Source organism: Cetorhinus maximus, chromosome 2, assembly GCF_964194155.1.
Source record: "Cetorhinus maximus chromosome 2, sCetMax3.hap1.1, whole genome shotgun sequence".
Classification (NCBI taxonomy): Eukaryota; Metazoa; Chordata; class Chondrichthyes; order Lamniformes; family Cetorhinidae; genus Cetorhinus; species Cetorhinus maximus.
In genome coordinates this window covers 142,624,804-142,649,059 of record NC_135880.1, presented here as the reverse complement: position 1 = coordinate 142,649,059, position 24,256 = coordinate 142,624,804, and the positions used below count along the sequence as shown (strand labels likewise).

The 24,256-nt window shown below is 43.8% G+C and overlaps 1 protein-coding gene across 2 annotated transcripts in view; it reads left to right on the top strand.

Annotated features, from left to right (window-relative positions):
• Nucleotides 1-24,256, top strand: part of LOC144698292 (A disintegrin and metalloproteinase with thrombospondin motifs 3-like) — a 335,384-nt gene that overhangs the window by 170,136 nt on the left and 140,992 nt on the right. For both annotated transcript variants that reach the window (XM_078570263.1, XM_078570260.1), the window contains exon 5: nt 21,455-21,654. In XM_078570263.1, the coding sequence (XP_078426389.1) occupies nt 21,455-21,654 (200 nt within the window). The remainder of the gene's footprint in view (nt 1-21,454; nt 21,655-24,256) is intronic.

Below are 24,256 nucleotides of genomic sequence, written 5' to 3'. Positions count from 1 at the left end.
CTCTCCAGCTCCCCGCCTCTTCCAACTCACCAGCTCCCCGCCTCTCCCGACTCTCCAGCTCCCCGCCTCTCCCGACTCTCCAGCTCCCTGCCTCTCCAGCTCCCCGCAGATGACGAAATGAGCAGGAGAGTTGGGGAGGGAATCGGGGAGCAGAAGAAGCCGCAGGCTGGATGGTCAGGGATGGAAGTGGCCTGTGGGAGAATTGGGGAGGAAAGTAGTGAGTAGGAGAGGCGGTGGGTGGCAGTTTTTTTTTAAGAAAAATAACTGATTAACTGCTAAAACTAAATTGGCGGCAGTGATATTGGGGAATGTCTCTAATTTACCAACTATACTAAAATGAAAACAGGCTTTAAACAGGACACACCTGGTAGCCGGGACACAATAAGAAACATGAAGAGAAGTTTGGATGGGAAAGCTGGATGCCCAAAGCATTACCATATCTCCATGAGTGAAAAAGAAAGGAAGACTTGCATTTATATTGCGGCCTTCATGACCTTAGGACACCCCAAAGCATTTCATAGCCAAGAGATACTTTTGAAGTGTAGTCATTGTTGTAATGTTGGAAATATGGCAGCTCATCTGTGTGAAGCAAGGACCCAAAACCAGCATTGAAATAAACAAGCAGATATTCTGGTTTAAGTGTTGGTTGAGGGATCAGTGTTGGCCAGGTCACCAGGAGAACTTTCCTGCTCTTCTTCAAATAGTGCGGTGGGATTTTTTTTTACATGCACCCAAGAGGACGTGTCTCATGTTGATTTAGTAGCTTTTGGGCAGAGGGTTGGAGCAGCTTTTGTGATGATTCAGGTCAGCTTTTCCAAATTTTGTCAGGTTGGCATGTATGGCTGGTCGAGTGGAAAGAAATCTTCTGTTCCATTCAAGAATTTTTCAACAGACCCAGAGTGGTGTGTAATTGAGCATTCAACTCCACATAGATTTATTTATGTCTTTACAGTAAATATGAATTGAAAATTGTTGCCATGGTAGTGTAAAGGGCACAGCTGCTGCATCTTAAACATCCTCTGTAAATCCATATGATTGGCAAGGAATATCAGTGGTGAAACTTCTCTTGCTGTGAGCTTTCTGTCGCACTACATCACTTGCTGAGTTTGAAAACACTGAAGCATAAATTAGACCGCCGCGAATCTGTGAATGACTCTTTGGTGTTGATATTGGGTGGAAGGCATTGGTCAGCTGCTGTGACAGGGAAGAGGCTTTTGCAATCTTAAGGCCTGAGTCTCATTAAATCTGGCAGGCAAACTGCCCTTTGGGGCAGCATCGAACAGGCTTCCTGATGCAGTTTGCCAAGAGGGATTGAGGCCTCAAGGTCAGGTTGGTGTAGTCTCTAGCAACAACCTAAGATTAATTTTATTAGGCCCAGACTACTGTTCCTCTGGGGCCCAAAAATAATTTAATAATTGTATTTGGTTCCATTGGTCAACCATATAATTAAGAGATAGGATTAGTCAGACTGTGCATGACGCAGGCTCTGACCAGTTCCAATCTAGGGGTGCTATTTAGGCCATAAGATCTTGATTTCTATATTAAATGAGTCCTTTTTGCCTGAAGTGGGCTTAGTTTTGTGGCTGTTATCATCCTCTTATCACCAGGTTAGGTCAGTGAAAGTCCATTCCCTGGATATGCAGTGGGATTTCAACAGGTTTTTCAATATTCAGGAACAATTCTGTGTGACATCACTCCTTCTTCCAGTTAACCTGTGCTTGCATACCGTTGTAAAGCCATAACACTTCTAACAGTCAAGTTAAAGCCTTCATGGAATTTTCCAAGTGATTTTCCTTATTTCATACAAATCATTGCTAAGGATATAATTTGGCCAATGAACGAGGGTGACCTTTTTTTGAAGGCAAGTCAGTTTAACTATTTGAACAATATCATAGAGTCATTAGAGTCACAGGAGGAAGTCATTCGGCCCATTGAGTCAATGCCGGCTGGCTGCAGAGCAGTCCAGTTAGTCCCCATAGCCTTGCAAGTTTTTTTCCTGAAAGCGCCCATCCAATTTCTTTTGGAAACCTTTTTCTCTGCATCAGCCACCCTCGTGGGCAGCGAGTTCCAGGTCATTACCCACTCGCTGCGTTAAAAAGTTCTTCCTCACACCCCCTCTGCATCTTTTGCCCAAAATCTCAAATATGTTTCTCTTAGTCCTTTTACCATCTGCTAAGAGATAGAGTTTTTCCATCACATTCCTACCTCTCTTCAGTTCCGAAGAAGATTCATTTTGGGCTCAAAATGTTAACTCTGTTTCTCTCTCCGCAGTTGCTGCCAGGCCTCCTGAGTTTCTCCAGCCCTTTCTGTTTTTATTTCAGATCTCTAGCATCCACAGTATTTTGCTTTTATTTGAGAGTTTTGGCATGCCTACCTCATCTGAGCCTGTCATAATCTTGTATGCTTCTGTCAAATCTCCCCTCAATCTCATTTGCTTTAAGGAGAACAAGCCCAGCCTTTCCAGCCTAACGGTGTAACTAAAACCTCCTGATGTGCCAAAGTTGTGGAATTTCTTCATGGAATTCACTCAAGAATTCTCTGAATTGTTTAGCAATCTGCGTTATATAAGCAAGTAAGCTCATGGCAAAGAAAGTTACTTCCTCTTTAAATGCACAAGAACTACATGTTGCACCGTTTGGATCCCCAGCGAGGTGGCGTGTCTCAGACTCTTTCTGACACAATTATTCATGAGGACATAATTGGCAGAGAAAATAGTCTGGGCTTTCTGATTCAAAGCTGCTGATATTTAAGAAAAATTTCCAGAAATGATTAAAAATCCCATTATTTCAGGCAAGTCATCAAGAAATGTATTTTCTGTAAAAGGCTGCAAGTTCAGATTGTGTTGCTGGGGCAACATTCCCCCATATTTGGAACAAAGTCTTCTTGTTCCTCTTTCAATCTTCCACTTTATCTAAATTGTTTATTCAGAATCCAGTACTGGATGAACAGAAATTTCCTCCAATTAAATATTGAGAGAAGCACAGCCATTGTCCTTGGTCCCTGCCACAAACTCCAGTCCGTAGCCACAGACTCCATCCCTCTCCCTGGCGTATGTCTGAGACTAAACCAGACTGTTCACAACCTTAATATCATACTTGATCCCGAGACCAGCTTCCAACTACATATCAATGCCATCACTAAGGCCACCTATTTCCACTGCCGTAACACTACCTGACTCTGCCCCTGCCTCAGCTCATCTGCTGCTGAAACACTCTCACATACCTCTGCTAATCTAAACTTGACTACGCTATCTTGGCCAGCCTCCCATCTTCTACCTTGCGTAAAATTAAGGTAATCTAAAACTCCGTTGCCCTGTGTCCTAACTCACACCACACCCCATTCCATTAGTGGCTGTCTCTTCAGCTCTCTAGACCCTAAGCTCTGGAATTCCCTCTCTAAACCTCTGTGCCTCTCTACCTCGCTCTAACTCAATTCTTCGAACCTACCTCTTTGACCAAGCTTTTGCTGACCTGTGTTAATATCTGGTTATGTGGTTTGTTATCATATTCTGTTTTTTTATATAACACCTTGGCACATTTTATCACATAAAAGGCCCAAGTTGTTGTTGTTTCACATTCCTTTTATAGAATGAATCATAGAATCATAGAATGGTTACAGCACAGTAATAGGCTAGTCAATCTGTTTTTGCTGTGCCAGCTCTCTGCAAGAGCAACTCAGCTAGCCCCACTCACCAGCTCTTTCCTCATAGCTCTGCAATGCTTTCCTCTTCAGAGAATTATGCAAATACCTTTTGAAAGCCACGATTATATCTGCCTCCACCAAACTCACTGGCAGTGCATTCCAGATCCTAACCACTTGCTCCGTAAAAAGGTTTTTCCCCATGTTGCCATTGGTTCTTTTGCCATTGATCTAAAAGTCGATGTCCTCTGTTTCTTTCTATCAAGCCTGTCTAGAGCCCTCATGATTTTAAACACCCCTATCAAATTTCCTCTCAACCTAAAAGTAAACTACTGCAGATTCTAGAAATCTGCAGTAAAAATAGAAAATTCTTGAAATACTCAGCTGGTCTGTCAGCGCCTGTGGAGAGGAAAACCGAGTTAATGGGCGGGTTTTGTCAGTCCCACCTGCGGCTGGATTTTCCAGTCCTGCTGAAAGTCAATGGATCTTTGGCTGCGTCTCCAAACTTTCCATTCCCGCCTGTGACTGCTCCGGCTGCGGGAGGGACTGGAAAATCCCCATCGATGTTTCGGGTCATTAGTTCTGACGAATGGTCACGACCTGGTCGTTAACTATGGTCAGGGTTTTCGCTCTCACATTGGGAGTGCGGAGCCAGGGAAAATCCCCGACGCCACAAACCCAAGTCAGGAGAAATGGCCCAGATGTTCTTATTTTCGTTCTGCCGGGCAGGTGTTAATGGGAGTTGGGCCCACTGCACCCAGAAACAGTGCGAAGGCAGCAACAGGGGCTGCTGGGTGGGGAAGCAGGCTATGTGAAAGGCCTGCCTCGGTGATCTGGGAATTTGTCCCACCTGTAAAAAAAAACAATCAACAACAAACAGTCCTCACCCCCACACACTCGCCATGCCCCATCCATGCCAACCCATGCCACCTTAATGCTCCCTACCCACCCTTCATGGCTCCTCATCACTTCCATGCCAACCTATGCCCCTCTATCCACCCCCAATGGTCCTTCATAGCCCCATGCCAATTTAGTGCCAGTTCATGCCAACCCATCCTCCCTACCCACCACCCTTTGCACTTACACCCTCCAGACTGACTCATCCAGTATCCATTATAAGTAGGCCTCAGGTCCCATGCTGAGATGAAGTAAAATAAAGTTCTGAGTGTCTGTTGATGACTTCACTATTTTAAAAAAGCTCTCATTGATGAAAAGACATTCACTACATTTCCTTCAAGTATTTAATCCCTTGTAAAAACAAGCATTTGTATTCATAGCCCCACATCCAAGACTTTATAACCACTTGGAGCTGTCAAGTAAACTGAACTGACAGACACCACTGTGATAATGATAGGTTCTAAAATCAGTCATGCAGCATAAATCCTACAATAACAACCCTCAGATTTATGTCAACAGAGTAAAATAGCAAGCACTGATTTTTTTAAAATTAAAGGGTAGGAGATTTAAATGCCTTAACAGCTTGCAGCTCCAATGAGTTCATCCACTTGTTATGCACATTCATGCCTAAGTTTAACAATGCTAAAGGGCACTTGACCTCTCCCAAAACATTTGACCTCTCTCAAAAGTGTTACTGGACCTATTCAAAACAGTCCCTTACCTCTTCAATAGGATGCCCTACCACTTCAAAGAACTCCGGTAAGTTTAGACCTTCTCCTGAAAAGTGTTTAGCCCGCAAGGTGTGACTTGGGCATCCTACTAGCAAGAATTAGGTTTAATTGAAGACAGCAGCACTATTCAATATGCAGCTGCCTCTGTAAACCGCGGATGTGTCAACTACAGCCCACCCCTTTGCTTCTCCTGGCGAAAATGGAGGGTGCTGGGTTCTGGGGCAGGAATTTCAGAATCAGGGCTCATTTTTCATTTCAAAATGTATCACTTCACATCACTCTGCATTAAATTTCACCTGCCATTCCAGTCTATGGGCGGAATCATCCCAGATTTGCATGAAGTGCGGTAGCAGGCGGGAAAAAAGTCATTTTGCCCGCTGGCCACAATGGCGGGTTTTCGCGCCGTATTGTCCCATTTTCACCTCATTAATTATGCAGCCACAGGAAACACACTGTCATGTGGCGAGTGGCCTGCAATTGCCCAGCCACGCCATCACCTTACCGCTTCCTCACGCAGGGCGCCATATTTAAACTGCAGCCACGAGCACTCTTCTCGATGCTTGCAGCCCAGGACGGCACCAGTGAAGACACGGCCCCAAAAGCCAAGAAGAGTGCAGCCACTCGATTCAGTGACGCATCATTGCAACTCTCACTCACTGCCAGCTCAAGGGACATCACCACTCACTCTCTCACGCACACCCTCACATCTCCATCTGGCCTCATCTCCCCTGGAGACTACCTCTTCAGCCCTCACCATCTTGAGGCCACTTGAACAGGTTAATATGTGCCCCCACACACATCCTGGGATACCCACCTTTCCCAGTACCTTCCTTGCCCTGCAGCCTCTTCCCTTGCCTGAAGCCACTTCTTCTGCCTTCCTCAAGCAACAGCCTCAAGCCCTGCAGCTGTTGAAAAGCCACCTCCCCCTTATGGCTGGTCTGATAGGTAAAGACCTGCCTGTAAGCCCCCTTAAAAGTGATGTGGTGCTGCCTGCAAAGCCTGGTGCTGATGACTGCTGCCCGAAGCAAGATAGGCAAACAAACCTCAAAGTCCGGAATGAAGATGCTGGTTCCTGATGTGCAGCGGCGGGAAATGCGGCCCGTCATTGAGAGGTGGACCAGATGATTGCAAACTGGTTTTATGACGGCGTGAAACCGATCTTTGGCCATCTCGCTATATTGTCTCCCCCCACCCCCATGCCCGACGCCCATGGGATCGGAAAATTACAGCCTATGTCTCTTTGAGCTCGATCACTATCCTCCTCAATGTTCACAATACTTCCAAGTTTTGTGTCATCTGCAAATTTTGAAATTGTGCTCTATACACCCAAGTCTAGGTCATTAATATATGTCAAGAAAAGTAGTGCCAACTGCTGGGAATCCTCTAATAATAAGGTCCAGCATCCCATATGCATTATTACCCACTTTCTCAAGCTATCTTGCCACCTTCAATGAATTGCGCACATGTAACCTAACCCCAGGTTTCCTTGTTCCTGCAGCCCATTTTAGAGCTGTACCCTTTAGTTTATATTGTGCCTGCTCATTCTTCCAATCAAAATGTATCACTTAACACTTTTCTGCATTAAATTTCACCTGCCACGTGTCGTCCCATTCCAGTCTATGGATGGAATCGTCCCAGGTTTGCACAAAGTACGGTAGGGGGCAGGAAAGAAGTCATTTTACCCGCTGGCCGCAATGGCGGGTTTTGGCATCGTATTGTCCCATTCCCACCTCATTAATAACCATTTATACCTGAAAAATAACTATTCACCACTGCTCTTGGTTTCTTGTCATTCAGCCAAATTTGCATTTTTTGAGCCAGGCCTCTGTTATTGGCAGAACATCAGGCTCCCATTTGGCTATCTGCAGCAGCAGTTCACCAACCACATTTACCATACTTCATGCATTTAGATACATTCACCATTAACCTAACTTATACCTTATTGCACTTCCTCTTACCCTGACCCCAACTAATACTTTACTATTTTTTTGTTCAGTGCTATCTGTCTCTCCCGATATTTTGTATCCATTGTTCGTCCTTTCTAGTTCCTGGGTCCCATCCCCCTGCAAGTCAATTTAAACCCTGTCTCACAGCACTAGCAAACTAGGCCTCAAACATACTCATCTGATAAGCTCTGTTGAGCTGCAACCTGTCCAGCCTGTACAGGTCCTATCTCTTCCAGAACGGCTCCAGTATCCCAGGAATCTAAAGCCCTTCCTCCAGCACCATCTTCCCAGCCACGCATTCATCTGCTCTATTCTGCTATTTCTATACTCACTGGTGCATGGCACCAGGAGTAATCCAGAGATTACAACCTTTTTTTTCATTCATTCACGGGATGTGGGTGTCGCTGGCTGGGCCAGCATTTATTGCCCATCCCTAGTTGCCCTTGAGAAGATGGTGGTGAACTGCCTTTGAGATGCTGCATGCTAGTCATCTTCCTAGCTCCCTAAGAAACACTCTGAAGACATGCATGCTTTACAATGATAAATCTTCTCTTAAATGCAGTCACCGTTGTCACATAAGCAAATCCAGCAACCAAATTGTTCACAGGGAGGTCACACAAAGAGCAATAAGGTAAATTAAAATTTAATACTATATATCTTTGGCTATGCTGATTAATCTTGGGATTTGGGTTGAGAGACCTTGGGGATCGGAGAACTTGAGGGCTAGGAGCAGGGGCCCTACTTAGCTGACTTTGAGGGTGCATGATCATTGATTGACCCTCAACCTGCAGTGCAGCCCCAACATTGGCTATTGCTCCTGGTGGTGCTGCTGACCCTCTGATTGTCTGGCAACTCTTGGGGCGAGTGATCATCCTCAGTAGTGATGCAGCCCTAGTGATGCAGCCTTGGGTCCCGCAGGCTACTGAAACGGGGTCACCCCATCCTGTCTCCCCACTTTCAGCCTCGGCAGTGGAACCCCTGGCACCAGCATTAAATCTAACCCTTCAATCTCCACTGCCAAGCCTGACAGGAGCTGACTAATCTAAATTGTATTCGACGTGCAACTGTAGTCTTTTTATGGCTTTCCGTCACTCTGCTGTCGCGTGTTCAGTGCACTTAGCTGACTGGAGTGGAGTGTTTGCCTCAATCATTGATAGATTTGTGCAGAAGAAGCAGACGGAAGGGGAATTCCAGGTCACCAACCAGCAACGGTTTGGTCCTGATTTCCCGGCTAAGTGTGTGTTAGTGTAATCTCAATGATATCTTCTAAAAGCTGAATAACTATGTGGAATCATTGTTCCCTGATGGCAACCTATGTGGTCTACTGTTGGGCTGCATAATTATGATTACTTCACAGGAATGTGCATGCTTCCTAGTTAAAGAAGAGGAAGGCCATTCTTAATGCACCCATCCAGATAGAGCTTATAGACTCTTCAGAAAAAGCAGGCTGATTTCCTAACCCAGCACTCCTGGTGAACAATGGCACTTTCAAGAAGAGCAGGCATGCATTCTGTGGGCTCCCAGCCACTGCCTTCCCATCCAATTGAATTTGAGCAACTTAGCTTATTAGGAGAATTCCCAGGTTTAGCTCCCAGAAATGCCATCAGGAGGCGAGAGAGTGAACGGAAGGAGCTTCCACTCACCTTAAGCCCTGGAAATCCATTTTCATGGCTTCTTAAGAGGGATGGAAATCCCACGTTTCTGAGGTCCGTTGAAAAGCATCCCTCGCTGAACCCCTCCTGCAATGCACCCCTGGAGCAGAATTAAGGTGACATTTCAGGGCTTGGACTTCTTCATTTCTTCTGTTAAGGTGAGATGTGTATGTTCAGGAGGGAGATTGAGTGATCACAATCTCACTGAGCCCCTACTACACATAGGAATGATGGCAGGCTTCTTCATCTCAAAAGGAGAAATATATTTGACGTTATATTGTGAACAGTGAGCTTAAAATGGTTTTGAAGAATACTTTATTTCCCCTGAGTGTGCCTCCATTCACCTTGTTGATATGTGCAGCTTTTGGACGCTAAGATGATTAATCTTCTTTCCACATGTGTGCAATTATCACACTGACCTGCTGAACTAATCACACAACACAGAGGCCGAGTTACACTAATGCTTCAGTCTCCTCTTTGGCTCTGACTGCTGTGATTTCAAAAGGATTCAGGCAAACTCTGACATTTTATTTGATGTTACTTGTATGGCTTGTTCCAGTCTGCGCTGCTAGGACTTAATGAAGTTTGCCAATTTGATTCTCTTTAGTGCTGCAATGACAATGAAAGCAATGTGCTGGCTGCAGCAAACTGTGACCCTTCGGTACAACCCACAGAGCCAGTAATGGGAGGACCTGTAACAGACACCCCTCCCCTTCCCTAACCCAGTCAAAGGGGGTTGAGGTATTATGAAAGGTGGTGTCATCTGAGAAACATTCCTGCATTCCAACAGTAACTACTCTTCAAAAGCACTTCATTGGCGATTGAATGTTTGGGACGTCCTGAGGTTGTGAAAGGCACTATATAAATGCAAGTTCCTTCTCTAGGATATGAAACACTTCGGGATGTACTGAGCTCATGTACAATGGCTAATAAACACCAGTCTTTCTTCAATTTACAAATAAAAACAATAAAGAGGTCAAAGAGCAGTATGAAAGGAAAGGAGAAAATACACATTGGAGAAAGGAGACTAGTGTGGGGGCATTCAAAAATGAACATGGCAAGATGTTTATTAGAGTTGCTTAATTAATACATTGCTTCAGTATTTGCAAAGGAGAGTGAAGGAAATCTGCAAGGGTTATGGTTGAGCAGATAGAAACTAAACCAAAACATAGATGGATTAGAAAATAAATAATCCTTAAGGGCCTGGAGAACACTTAGTGATACTAAATATCCAGGTACAGCTATTTTACACCCTTGAACATTGAAGAGGATCAGCAATGGGATTTACAGTGGTATTTCAGAAATGAATTTTTAAGTGAGTAGTATTAAGGTGCTGCAGATGGCACATTTTATCCCTTGTTCAAAAAAAAAGGAAAGGGCCACTATCAACCAGTTGACCTTGTGTCACAAATTTATAATTAGGGACAAAATAAATGAAAATTAGAAGGGCACAGACTGATGAGAGACGATCAACATGGGGTTGCAAAGGGTAGCAAAGGATAGCTGCGGTTCGTATGAACTCCCAGAAAGCACTTGATAAGGTGCTCAGTAATAAATTGGTTAAAGGAATTCAGCCCATATGTCAAAAGGGAAAACAGTGGCTACGGAGGAGGAATGGCTGAAAGGCGGACAGCAAAGGGTTACAGTGAGTGGAAGTTTCACATGTTGTCGGGACCACTTCTGTACAAACATATTAATCATTTAGACTCTGAAATAAAGAGCAACAGCAACAAGTTGCATTATGGTCACCACAAGGATGTCTAGGCCTAGAACACTATGGCTAGGATTTTCCAGCCTCGCTGCCGGCAGGCATAGTCACGGATGAGATGGGAAAATTTGGAGAGCTGTTGACTTTTAACTGCTCTCCAAAGTTTCCCATCCTGCCTGCGACGATGCCTGTTGGTGGTGGGGCCGAAAAATCCTGCCCTATGAGTGAGGTCTTTAAAAGGGGCTAAGTTATAATTACTGACCCTCCAGTGGCAAGGAAGTGTCACATTTTGCAATCCCTTTACAAGCTCAGCTGCATTCAACCTGGCAAGGGACCCCCTTAAAATAAAATTGACACGGCATCACAGTTAAAAGCCAGCATTAATTGTCCATGCTTAGTTGACCTTTGATGATTGTACTCTACCTCCTCACCCACCCACCTGCCACCCCACCCCCTCACCCTCTTACCTGCTACTCTACCCGCTCACCCACCTGCTACCCTATGCCCTCACCTCCTTACCTACCACTCTATCACCCACCTACCTGCCTGCTACCCTACACTCTCACTCACTTACCTGCTGCCCTACTCCCTCATTCACCTGCCATCCTACCCCCTCACCCCCTTACTTGCCACCCTACCACCCGCCTGCCACCCTACCCCCTCATCCACTTGCCACCCTACTCCCTCACCCTCCTGCCACCCTACTCCCTCACCCACTTAGCTCTCACACTTACCATCTCTCTGTACCTTCTCAAAGTGGCTTTGAGACCCTTAAACTCTCTACTTGCTGGAATACAGCAGCTCGTGCCATAAAAGGGGGGCATGGCTGGGCTTCCCCTCATGATCCTGCCCTACGAGGAAGGGGAAGAGACCCAATCTGGAAGTCTGGGCAAGATATGCTGAGCTCCGGTGCAAGGTAAGAAAATAGGAATGGAGTGGCAATCCAACGGTGAGTGCCTCTCCTTGGAAGATTCAGTCCATTGTTTAATTCTCAAGTATTACCAATGGCTCAGATTTTGCTTTAGTAGTAACAATAAAAGTGTCAGCTTTTGCCATCATCAGTCCTCTGAAACCAACAGCAACTTGTACATGCACAATTAAACACGCAACTCTGAAAGCTGCCGTCATGCTTTCCCTAAGGTGCGCTGTTAAAGTACTCATTCTGCAATCAAGTGGAAATCTTGATGAGAACTTGATTGAAACTGATGAGAACTTGCCCCTTTACACCATTAAAATATTGTAAAACCTCAGAAAAATTACACCTTGTTGAATAGGTATAACTTGTGTTTAACAGCATTCCATGTTCATATTCACTACTGCACAAACTCTAAAAGCTCATACAATTGTGGAATATCAATTTTCTCTATTATGTTAAGAAATTTCACATTTATAGTCTTTTCTACAAGTTTGTTTATGATATTTCAACTTTGATCTTGACCCCATGTGCATTTCCCAATCATTTATTTTACTGTCTGTAAAATTTTAATTAACAGTGAAGAATAGTCACTGTTGGTCTCACTTGATAACATCACTGTGGCTGGACTCATGGAGATCCTCTTGACTTAGTGCCAGGTTCAAACTTAGGTTGGGAAAGGGGAAATCTACATCAGAGAGTTTGCTCAGTCTTTGAGGCCAGCTTCCTTTGAAGTGAGTGGCGAGTGCGGTCACTTTGCTGCTGACCACACTGGTGCAGTGTAGTTTCCAAAAGTGAGACAATTTGTTAAAGATGTTAGTTGCTTGCCTGCCATATTTTCACTATATAAACACAACAATTAAGTTTCTTGTTAACAGAACCACTTGCTTTTGACACAGCAGTAAATAAAACTTGTGGATTTTAGGGATTTGAAACCACAGATGATAAATATGGTTAAATAACTGATTAATTTTTTTCTTAATTAGTTCATGGGATATGGGCATTGCTGCCTAGGCCGGCATTTATTGCCCATCCCTAATTGTCCTTGTTAAGAGGTCATCTAAGAACTGCTGTTGCTGTTGGTCTGGAGTCACATGTAGGCCAGACCAGGTAAGGATGGCAGATTTCCTTCCCTAAAGGACATTAGTGAACCAGATGGGTTTTTAATGACAATCAGCAATGGTTTCATGGTCATGGTTAGATTTTTAATTCCAAATTTTTATTGAATTCAGATTTCACAATCTGCCATGGTGGGATTCAAACCTGGGTCCCCAGAGCATTACCTTGGGCCTCTGGAATACTAGTCCAGTGACAAACACTGTGTTGATCCTGACCTTAACAAGCAGAATTCATCACTTTTTGTGCTTAAATTATACACAGTTTGGAAATAAACTCTATCTAATGATCAGCTCTGTCTAAATGAAGTCAGTTGTTTAGATCTATGTTGCTGGAGATTTTGATACCTGGCAAGGAGAATGCCCCAGAACTGTTGGTCAATAATGGTAATAACCTGTTGGTGGATTAGGTTGGAATTTCTGAGCATTTGTATTAAAACCGTATACCTGGGCCTGGAATTTCATATGAGCTCGCAAAAACCACCTTCCGAAATGCTCACCCAAGCCCTTTGTGACCTTGCTTTGGATTTTTGTCATTCATGAAAGGGTTGGATTTACAGTGCATTTTGTGAGCCATAATGAAGTGCTTGAGTAGTTTGGGTGCGGAGGCAGGCTAGTTAGAACGCCCACCTCAATTCTCCAACACAGCATCTCAGCTCCCAACATCATTTAAACACCCCCTAACCCACATTCTCCACTCTCATGCAACCCCAGTCTTCCTCACATCACCCAGTCCACTTCCATGCCCCTCACCCCCACCCCCCTCCTTGCCACCCCATTCCCCCTCAGATCACTCATGCCACCCTGTGCCCCCTTCACGAAAAGGTTGAGAATCAATGCAATACAACACAATGCACAATCATAAAGGTTATTTAATTTTTCCATTTGCTGACATATTCAAGGGGTTGAATTTCACTTTGGTCTTATGGTCTTTGGGAGCAGGAAATAGGAGCTGGGACTGTTTGTGGGTCTGAACCACCCCAGGGAGGGGAAACAGTCACTCTTTGGGATTTTTCATGAGGTGCCCCCATAGGACAGGTTTCCTGGCCAACTAAAGCTGGAAGGCAGGTTCTCAAAGCTGGAGGACCATTCAGAGAATAAAAAACTATTTGCATCTGGTAAAAGAAAAGGGATGACAAGTACTGGTGCCAGCTGCAGAAGGGAGTGGGTGTGTGTCCTCACCAGTAGACCTGGGGCTAGATTTTCATCATGGAGGCAGGAATCATGTGGAGTTTCCGACTCTACTGAAAACACAGATAGAAATGGGAGTTCAAAATCCAGCCCCTAGTCTTTGGGTTGTGGCCAAACTCTAGGCACTGAATCCAGTGACACACTTTTACTTTAGGGCTGCTGTTACTATGCTATTAATGATTGTTGGGGTCTATGTCTGGGATCCCATGGAACAAAATGGCAAGGAGGGAGGGGCATCAAGTCAACGAGAGAGGTCAGGACTCATCTGCACCCTAAAGTCGGTGTATAATCCTGTCTCACTTTGGGATCAGGCTACAGCCCCATTGCCCTCAGGTAAAAGGAATGTGATGCTGATTGTCAGAGAGCTTGAATGTGAGTGAATATGAGAGTGAGGGAGAGAATGAATCAAGCCTGGGAATGAGCAAGTGTGGTAGAGTAAGTAAACCTGAGAATAAATCATTGATTAGCTGAGTGAGGGGGAAGTATATATGAGCGAATCATTGAATGAGAGTGAGAAAAAATGTGAATGAATAAGTGATGGGTAAAAGACTGAGTGAGGGAGTGAGAGAGTAAGGGTGAGTGAGAGGTTAAGTGTATATGAGGGTAAAGAGGTGAATATGAGAGGATGTGTTACTAAATAAGAATGAGTGAATATGAAAGTGATCGAGTGATTGAGAGAATTTGAGTGAGTAAATAGAGGCTAGAAATTTTCGGCCCTATTGGCGTTAGGCATCATGATGGGCAGACAATATAGCAAGAAAGCCAAAAATCGATTTCACGCTGTCATGAAACCAGCTTGCGATATTCTGCTCCACCCGTCGGGAACCTAATTTCAATACTTTAGCATTTCATCATAAGCCCTGCTCGCCGGAATCATCCCCTCCACGCTGGATCATCCGGGAATCATGCCAGTGTTTCACAACTGTACATAAGCAACCTGCACCTGGTGAGCTGCACTTCGCTCAGGACTTTGAGGTTTATTTGCCTGCCTTGCTTCGGGCAGCACTTGTGGTCATCAGCGCCAGGCTTCACAGCACCACATCACTTTTAGGGGGGCTCATGGGCAGGTCTCCACCCACCAGATCAGCCATAAGGCAGGGCTGGATTTTCAATGTCTGCAGGACTAGAACTTGCTGGGGGAAGGGGGGTAAGTGGCTTCAGGCAACGGAAGAGGCTGCAGAGGAAGGGCTGTACTGGGGAAGGCGGGTATGCAAAGGTGTGTATGGAGGCACATGTTAATCTGTGCAAGTGCCTTAAGATGGCGAGGGCTGAGGAGGCAGTCTCCAGAGGAGATGAGGTCAGATAGAGATGTGAGGGTGTGTGTGAGAGAATGAGTGGTGATGTCCCTTGAGCTGGCAGTGAGTGAGATGCCATGAATGTGTGATGGCCTTGTGAGTCTGTGATTTTAGAGTGATGAAATGGTTGCCTTACCCTGGTGGCACAGGTGAGATCATTCATCCATTTTCTGCACTGGATAGCCGACCTCTTGTGTGCAGCATTGGCACTGACCACCTCTGCCACCGCCTCCCAAGCCGGAGTGGTGAGACTGATGGGCCTCCTGCGGCCAGAACAGGGGTAGAGGACATCACGGTGGGCCTCCATGGCATCTAGAAGATATCCCAGGGATGTGTCACTGAATTGAGGGGCTGCACTTTACTTGGCTTTTGGGGCCATGTCTTCACCGGAGCAGTTCTGGGCTGCAAGCATCGAGAACTGTGCACGTGGCTGCAGCTTGCATCCTGCGTGAGGAAGCAGTGAGGTAACGGCATGGCGGGCAAATCGAAGGCTGCCTGCCCGTGAGACGGTGTGTTTCCTATGGCTGCATAATTTGTGAGGCGGGAATGGGACAATACAGAGCAAAAAGCCGCCATTGCAGCTGGTGGGTAAAATGTCCTTTTTCCCGCCCGCTGCTGCACTTAGTGAAATTTGGGACTATTCCGTCCAGAGTGTGACGGAGTGTAAAAGAGTGTGTGTAAATTCACTGAGTGTGTGAGAGTATATGAACATCAGAGGGTACATGTCAGTGAGTGAGAATGGGAGAATAAGTGTGAGTTAGTCAATGATAATTTGAGTCATTATCCAGGGCACATGCAGCAGACTAATCTCGACATTCACCTTCTCATTCACCTCATCCAACCGATCTTCACAAACTGCAGTGGGAAAACAAGAAGACAAAATTCAGCTCTTGTGAACTGTCAACTTGACTACACAGATATATTTTTTATTCCTTTATGTGCTGTGAGCATTGCTGCCAAGACATTTGTTTCCCATCCCTAAAATGCAAATATTTGAAAAAACACTTCACAAAAGTATGAAAAACCGTGTTTCTGAATTGCCAAACAGCTCCTAGACTGAAATAACATTGTAAATTAAAACCTTCATCATTGATCATTGTCAACTATTCTTATGTTTAATGTTTTGCAACATTATGCATTACCTATTGCAAACACACCTTTTTAGAATCATACATGTGCAGATGTTTTACCAGGTGAAATAGGTTGTATTTAGTATCATCTTCCAGTTAAATGTAGCCCCAAACTGAAACTATGCCCAGGGGGTAAGCACAAACAGTGCTCCCGACTCCTGCTACTCTTTGCAAATCCAAATACTATTGATTATTGCATGTGCAATTGGACACTTAGGCAGTGTACAGTATATTCCTGCAATTACAATACTTGTGAGTGATAGCAGGTGAAATTGTCCCTTTTATTTCTTACACTAAGTATTGACCACCATTTTTGTATATGGTAATTTCAGTTGAGTTTGTGACAGCAGAATAGTCAGCCCCGCTCTTTCCTTGGTTATTCTCTTGCTCTTTTGCATTTATAAATCACACATTCATTTGCAATATCCACCTATTTCCGTACTCACGAGCATGAAGTAGTCCAGAGATAACTACCTTTGAGGTCCTACTTCATTTCTTTCGTAGCTCCTGAAAATCTACCTGCAGGACCTCATCCCTCAATCTCCCTATGTCATTGATACCCATAAGGACCATGATCTGGCTGTTCACCCGCCGCCTTCAGTGTGTTCTGCAGCCACTCAGTGACGTTCTTGACTCTGGCACCAGGGAGGTAACATTCTATGCTAGAGTTACATTTTTGGCAGAAAAGCCTGTCTGTTCCTGTAACTATTAAAGCTTCTTCTTCTGGCTTCTCCTATTTTACTGTGTTGCCGCAATGCTGGTTGATCACCCTTCTCCATCTCCTCCTGTGATGCCCCCGTTCCTCTTCCAAAAGTTGCTCTTATTCCCATCCCTCATGGCTCTGCAATCTTCCCTTTTCAAGTATATATCCAAATTCCTTTTGAAAGCTACTATTGAATCTTTTTCCATCTTCCTTTGAGTCTTGTGCCATCGCATCTTCCTATCTGGTCTTAGGCCTTCCTGTTTTCCTTACTCCTGGCAGTCCCATCTCCATATCTCACCTCACATACTTCCTCTCTCTCTCTCCACAACAGATGATCATACCATTTCAACCTCTTCCTGGCTACTTTCATTGATGCTCCCACAGTCTTCAATGACCATGTGATGTACCGATTCGTGAAATTGTCTTTTATTGTCACACCACACATCCATCTCAGCATTTGCACCTCATTAGTCTCCACTCATTGTTCCTCTCATTTTGATGTTGCCTAAGTTTCTAACTATTGAAACCCCTAACAATATTGCTTTTCTGACCTTCCTTGCCCTTCCCCTATCTCTCTGCAACCCTGCCTCCCCCCCACTGGGTTCTGGCTGTACTCCCTGGAGGAGCCTGGTCCTCCTTGTCTATCTGGTGGTCACCTATTCCCTCTCTGTTGCGCACTATTCAGCTCTTGGTGGCCACCTCCAGAAATTTGCTATCCACACAACTCTCTACCGCACCGATGCATCACAGTAATACCAGCTGCTGCTCAAGCTCCGAAACCCTGAGCTCGAGCTCCTCCAACTACTCACACTTCCTGCGCATTGGTTGAGCAGGACACAATAAGCATTCGCGAGTTTCCACCTGGTACAGGATATGCATTTGAGGGGACTGAGTGGCCCTGGCATGTCTCTATTTATTCGGTGACTAGCTAAACTTACCAGAAATAAACTTAAGACTTGTCTCTGGCCTGGACATAAGAACTCATCAACTACTCAGCAGTCGCCTCACACTCCCCTTACCTCTGGGCTCAAAAACTGCTTTTGTTAAAAACAAAGAAATTGCTTACTCGCTCTTTGAGCTCCTGCTCTGAAATAGAATAGTTAAACTCATTGCTTTGAAATTGATGGGACCTCTTTTCTTAGTGACAAGCAAGGAAGATTATATAAGGTGCCCCCCCAATGAGTGGCTGATGAAAGGTACTAACCAATTATAGGTAATCAATGTTGAGCAGAAGCATGTGTATGACCATCAAGTCACCTGACTATTCAGCTCATGGGCACCAAGTAGAAAGCGTGATTGCAATGGTTAACCAGTTAGCATTGTTGAATTATACAACACAGGAGAAGGTCATTCGACCTGTGGCAGCTGTTTGAAATTGCTTTCCAATTATCCCCACTCCTGTGCTCTTTCCCCATAGCTCTGCAAATATTTCCTTTGCAAGTAAATATCCAAGTTCCTTTTGAAAACTAGTATTGAATCTGCTTCCATCATCCTTTCTCGCAGTGCATCCCAAATCATAACAACTTGTATAAAATAAATTCTCCTCATCTCCCCTCTGGTTCCAACTACCTTAAATCTGTGTCCACTGGTTACCGACCCTTCTGCTAGTGGAAACAGTTTCACTCTCTGTGTGAAGATGAATCTCCAGATAACAAACCTTGTACCAGTTTGAGCATATCTACTTCTTCTGCAGTCTCATTTTAAATAATATTCTAGATTAACTTCTTCACTACCTCTCAGACCCTTCGTTATCAGGCTGAAAAGCCAGATCTCACTGGTCTTCCCTTATATCTCCGTCCCTGACTCTGGGATCCGCTTCATGGCTTATCTCACACTGTCTCCGGTGCTTGAACGTCTCTCTCATTTCTTGACAGCCAGCAGTCTGACTAAAGCACTGTAATGCTTGTCATTACTTGCTCTGACTTATGTTCTGCAGTTTTGCTTATGTAATTCACCATGCTATTGGTTTTGTTGATTGTTGCTCACCAGTCAATTGGTTAGATTGTTTAACTACGAATCTCCTAAGACTCCTCGGTTTCTTTCCGCTATTTGAACATGAGTGCATGTCATTTACTTTTCCTTCCTTTTGTAGCACTTTATATGTCTGTATTAAATTTAATCTGCTATTGTCTTGCAGCATATGTATTTTATGAATCTCATGTTAACAATTGAAGTAAAAAACAGTTATCATGCTAAAAGAAAAGACAAACACAGAAATCAGCAGACTTGAACAGCAGTAAATAAACAACAAAGGGACACAACATAATAAGAGGTGCAAAAATAGAACTTGAGAACAAACTTGCAAAGGATACCAAAGTGAAAAGCAATAATATTTCCCAGTATATTAAGAGAAGGAGAGTGGTAAAGAGGAATATGGGAAAATGTGGATGAGACTCTAATGGATAATAAGAAAATAGCCGATGTTGTTCAATTAATAGTTTTTTTAATCTTATTTCACAATGGAGGAAGAGAACAAAATACCAGTGATACAAGATTGACCTAATATAAATAATAAAATAGTAATAGAGAAAATAATGGGACTTAAAATTGCAAACCTCCAGGATCTGATGGTTTCAACCATAAGTTATTAAAATAGGTGAGGAAATTGCAAGTGCTTTATTCATATTTTTTTCCAAAGCTTTCTCAATTCAGAATTGTACCTTTTAGTTACATTATTTTAAATCTCTCTTATTTATTGAGGGATCAAAAAACAGGTAACTACAGACCCATCTGTTGTGGAGTAGTTATTGGAACCTATCATCAGACAGACGAACGGCATCCTTGGATATGTGTGAGCTGATCAAACAGAGTTAGTGTGTATTTGTGAAGGATAAGTCATATCTGACTAGTCTGGTTGAATATTTTGAGAAGGTAGCTAGCTTGATGGATACGGGAGTGTCTGTGGTTGTTGCCTATATAAATTTCCAGAAGGCATTTGATTAGGTTCTGCACAAGAGATTATCAGCAAAAATTAACAAACACTAAAATAGAGGTAACCTTGGGCAGGGTTTTGCCTGTTTGCAAGATGTGAAACCATAGTGCGGGGAAGGGCAATAAAATCAGAGGGAGCTATGATGGATCGGGTCCCTGACCATGTCGCTCTGTCAGAGAATTTTACCAATAGCGGGACTGACTTCACAAAGAGGTGGGAAGCAACTTTAAATATTCAAATAGCCCATTAGTGGCCATTTTGCCAGCGGTGGATTGACTCCCCCGCTGGGTAGGGAGGCCATCAGCTGAATGCAGGCGGCTTTCCAGCCGCAGCTTGGTGGTGGGGTTGGGGGCGGTGTGGTGGGGAGCAGAAGTATTTTTTCATTCACAGAAAAGGCCACAGACAGGGAAGGTTGCCACCGCGGCCGCAGCATTTAGCTCAGAGGGGTTTCCGCTCCATCGATATAATTTTTAAGTTTTTAAAGTTTTCTTTAACATTTCTTCCACCTACCTGGTGCAGATGACATTAAGCCTGAGGCACAATAAGCTGTGTGGATGGGAGCAGGAAGTTACAAAGGAACATAGACAGATGAAATTAATGGGCAAAGCTATGATGGTGTGTAACGTGGGAAAGTGTGAAGTAATCCTCTTTGGAGCCAAGAAAGATAAATTGAAATATATGACACTGTGAGATTGGGAGTTTTGACGGAGCAAAAGGATTAAGATGTCCATCTACCCAAATCACTAAAAACTAATGCATAGGTACAAAAAGTAATCAGGAAGGCTAAGTGAATGTTGGCCTTTATCTCATGGAGGCTTGAATACAAAAGTGAGTTGTGTAAGAGCCTTGGTCAGACTTGATCTTGAATATTGTGTTCAGTTCTAGGCACCCACACCTTAAGAAGGATATATTGACCATGCAATTGGGATTGCAGGCTTTAAAGGTTAAATTATGAGGTCAGATTGCATAAACATGCCTTGTGCTCTCTTGAATTTACAAGATTGAGGGATGATCAAAATGGGGTGTATAAAATTAAAAACGATTCGGTAGAATAGATAACGAGAAACTATTTCCACTCATGGGTGATTCAACAACAAGGGAGCACATCCTAAAATTAGAGTCAGCCTATTTAAGGGTGGAAATAGGAAGCGCTCTCTTCACACAAAGGAGAGTGGAAATCTGGAACTCTTTCCCCAAAAGGACGTTGGTCAAGTAAAGTTTTGAAGACTGATATCAATAGATTTTTATTAGGTCAGGCTATCAAGGAATATAGAACAAACAATAGTAAATGGAATTGTGGTGCAGATCAGCCATAATCAAATTGAAATACAGAACAGGCTCAATGGCTTACCACTTCCTCTTATACCCTTTCATTTCTTGGCCACTTGCTCCAATTCCACTGACCTTCCTAGTTTGGTCATGTGGAAAATTGACCACTTTTTACTGAGCTCACGTTACTGAGAGTTACCACATGGAAATGCAATACATGTCTATTATATAATATTCAAATACAAGCTGCAAAACATTTGATTACCCTGTTTTATGTGGTAAGGTTACACTCAAATTTAGTTTGTACTAAATACAGCTTTTGTTTGTTGACAGGATCTCAGTTTGGTGTAGCTGGTGACCTGGACAACATGTATGACAACATTGACAAGCAGTTGGATGAAACCCTGAGGCAACGTAGACATGCAAAAGATGGCGACTATAACATTGAGGTGCTCTTGGGAGTGGATGACTCCGTGGTGCGGTTCCATGGAAAAGAACATGTCCAGAACTACCTACTGACCCTAATGAATATAGTAGGTGTCTGTAGTGTGTTGCAATATTTTCAAAACCTCTGAAATCGGGCAAAAAACAAAATAGAAGCCCAAAATTGGGTCACTCACATAAGCACTGCAGTAACTTGCATGAGATTCAAGGCCATCTTGGGAGCTCGATCCACCAGCTATCTTTTGGAATGTTGCTTAACAATGTAAGAACTTAAGAAATCGGAGCAGGAGTAGGCCATATGGTCCATTGAGCCTGCTCCACCATTCAAGAGGATCATGTTTGAACTTTTACATCAATTCCACTTTCCCACTCTATCCCTATATTCATTGATTTCCTTATGCTCAAATATGTCTCAATCTTAAGTGTTAGCTAGCTCAGTATTCACAATCTTATCTACAACTATAGATTTACAGCACACTAGGAGACTAATTTGTCCATTGTTCCTGCGCCAGTTCTTACCTAGATCAATTCAAATTACTATGACCCCATTCTCTCCCCTTAGCCCTGTTTCTCCCTCTGCTTCAAATATTTAGCTTTTCCCTTAATAGGTAGAACCATCTCTGCCTCAGCTCCACACAGCACACTTCAAGGTCCAACAACTTTGTAAAGAGGTTTCTTCTAACTTCTCTTAGTCAGAATTTTAAATTGATGACCCCCTAGTGATTTTAAAAAATTCTTTCATGGGATGTGAGCATCGCTGGCAAGGACAGCATTTGTTGCTCATCCCTAATTATCCTATATAAGGTGGTGGTGAGCTGCCTTCTTGAATTGCTGAAGTCCATTTGGTGTAGGTACACCCGCATTGCTGTTAGGGAGGGAGTTCCAGCAACAATGAAGGAACAGTGATATAGTTCCAAGCCAGGATGGTGTGTGGTATGACTTGGGGAGGAACTTGCAGGTGGTGGCATTCCCATGCATCTGCTGCCCTTGTCATTCTAGGTGGTAGGGCTCACAGTTTTGGAAGGTGGTTGACTTGCTGCCTAAAGGAAATAGTCTTTACCTATTCACACATATTTAAATCTCTTCTAAACCTTGATTATTACAACAACAGCAACTTGCATCGATAGAGTATTTTTACCTGAGTAAAATATCTGAAGGTGCCTCACTGGGGCAATAACAGACAAAATTTGACACCTAACCGCGTTAGGAGATATTAGGACAGGGGACCTAAATTTTATTCAAAGACATAAGTTTTGAGCATGGTGTTAAAAGAGCAAAGAAAGTGTTGGAAAGACAGAAAGATTTAGTGAGGGGTTTCCACAACTTAGGTCTTAGACAGCTGAAGGCATGCCCACCAATGGTGGGGTGTAGGAAATCGGGGCTATGCAAGAGGCCAGAGCTGGGGAAATGCAGCATTCTCTGAGGATTGTAAGGCTAAGCAGATTACTGAGATATGAAGGGACAAGGCCAGTCAGGAATTTAAACACAAGGATGAAAATTTTAAATTTGAGATGTTGCTGCACCAGGAGTCAATGTAGGACAGCAAGTAAAGGGTGATGGATAAATTGGACTCGGTGTGAGTTAAGATACAGACACGAGTCTTTGGATGAGCCCAGGGCAAAAATAGTCCGAGTATCTCAAGAGGATAATTAGCATAAAGAATTAAAGTTCATCTATGCATGGAGAAAGAGATAGAAGCTGACACAGAATTCACATCATGACAAAAAATTTCAGACAGAGTGATGGAGAGTGAATTTTTCAGATACAAAGAGAGAGAAAAGCTCAGACATGAGGAGAGGGAAGTTCAAGCACATCTGGAGAAATAGTAAGGGGGCAGCAAAGGCATATTGAGAGAGAGAGAAAGTAAGACACATATGTAGAATGAAAGTAGCTAAGAGTGGTATAGAGGGATTTTCAGCCGCTGTGTTAGACACAGAACCATAAAGGCTGAAGACTGTGACAGTGAAATACGAGGTCGGGGCAGTGAGGAGCAAGGCCGAGGTAGCAGTAGCAATAAACGGTGAGCCTGGGGAGTATGCCAATGAGCAGCAACATTGTGGAGCTGTAGTAGTAAGGTTAGGGACTTCGACAATGGATAGTTAAGCAATAAGTGGCAAAGGGTAGGGGCTGAATCAATTAGAGGTAATTGATCTGGTTGTTGAGAAGAACCTAGCATACAGAACACCTTCAGGGCAGATGTGGACCCACCAGCATTTCCAGGCTGGGTCTGGACCAGGAAGAATCCAGATATACATTCTTAATTGATTCTTTTAGTGATCACTAGTAAGCCCCTCTCAAAAAGGTCTCCATACATGGTTCTGCCTTACAAAGTTTATGCTATATCTTAGAGTCAGCTGAGTTTGACTCTGGAGCAAGAAGGGATTGAGAGTACATTGAGAAGAGATTGAAAGCTACATTGCAAGGTGAATAGGAAGAGATGATCAATCAACAGAGGAAGAGACATTTTGGGCCTAGTGGCCTATTCCTGTTTATAAACCATCCTCAGTTCTTATGTTGACTTCTTGGTGCTAGAATGCCAAGAGCACCTTTGTAGGGAGGATGTTAGTGCAGCCTCTGAAGCTGTTTCTTGGTTTTTGCATGAATGTGTTCCTTGCTCGATAATGCACCCAAATGAAGAACAGTTATATATATGAGCAAGAACATCTTTCAGCTAATTTGGCATAAAAATAA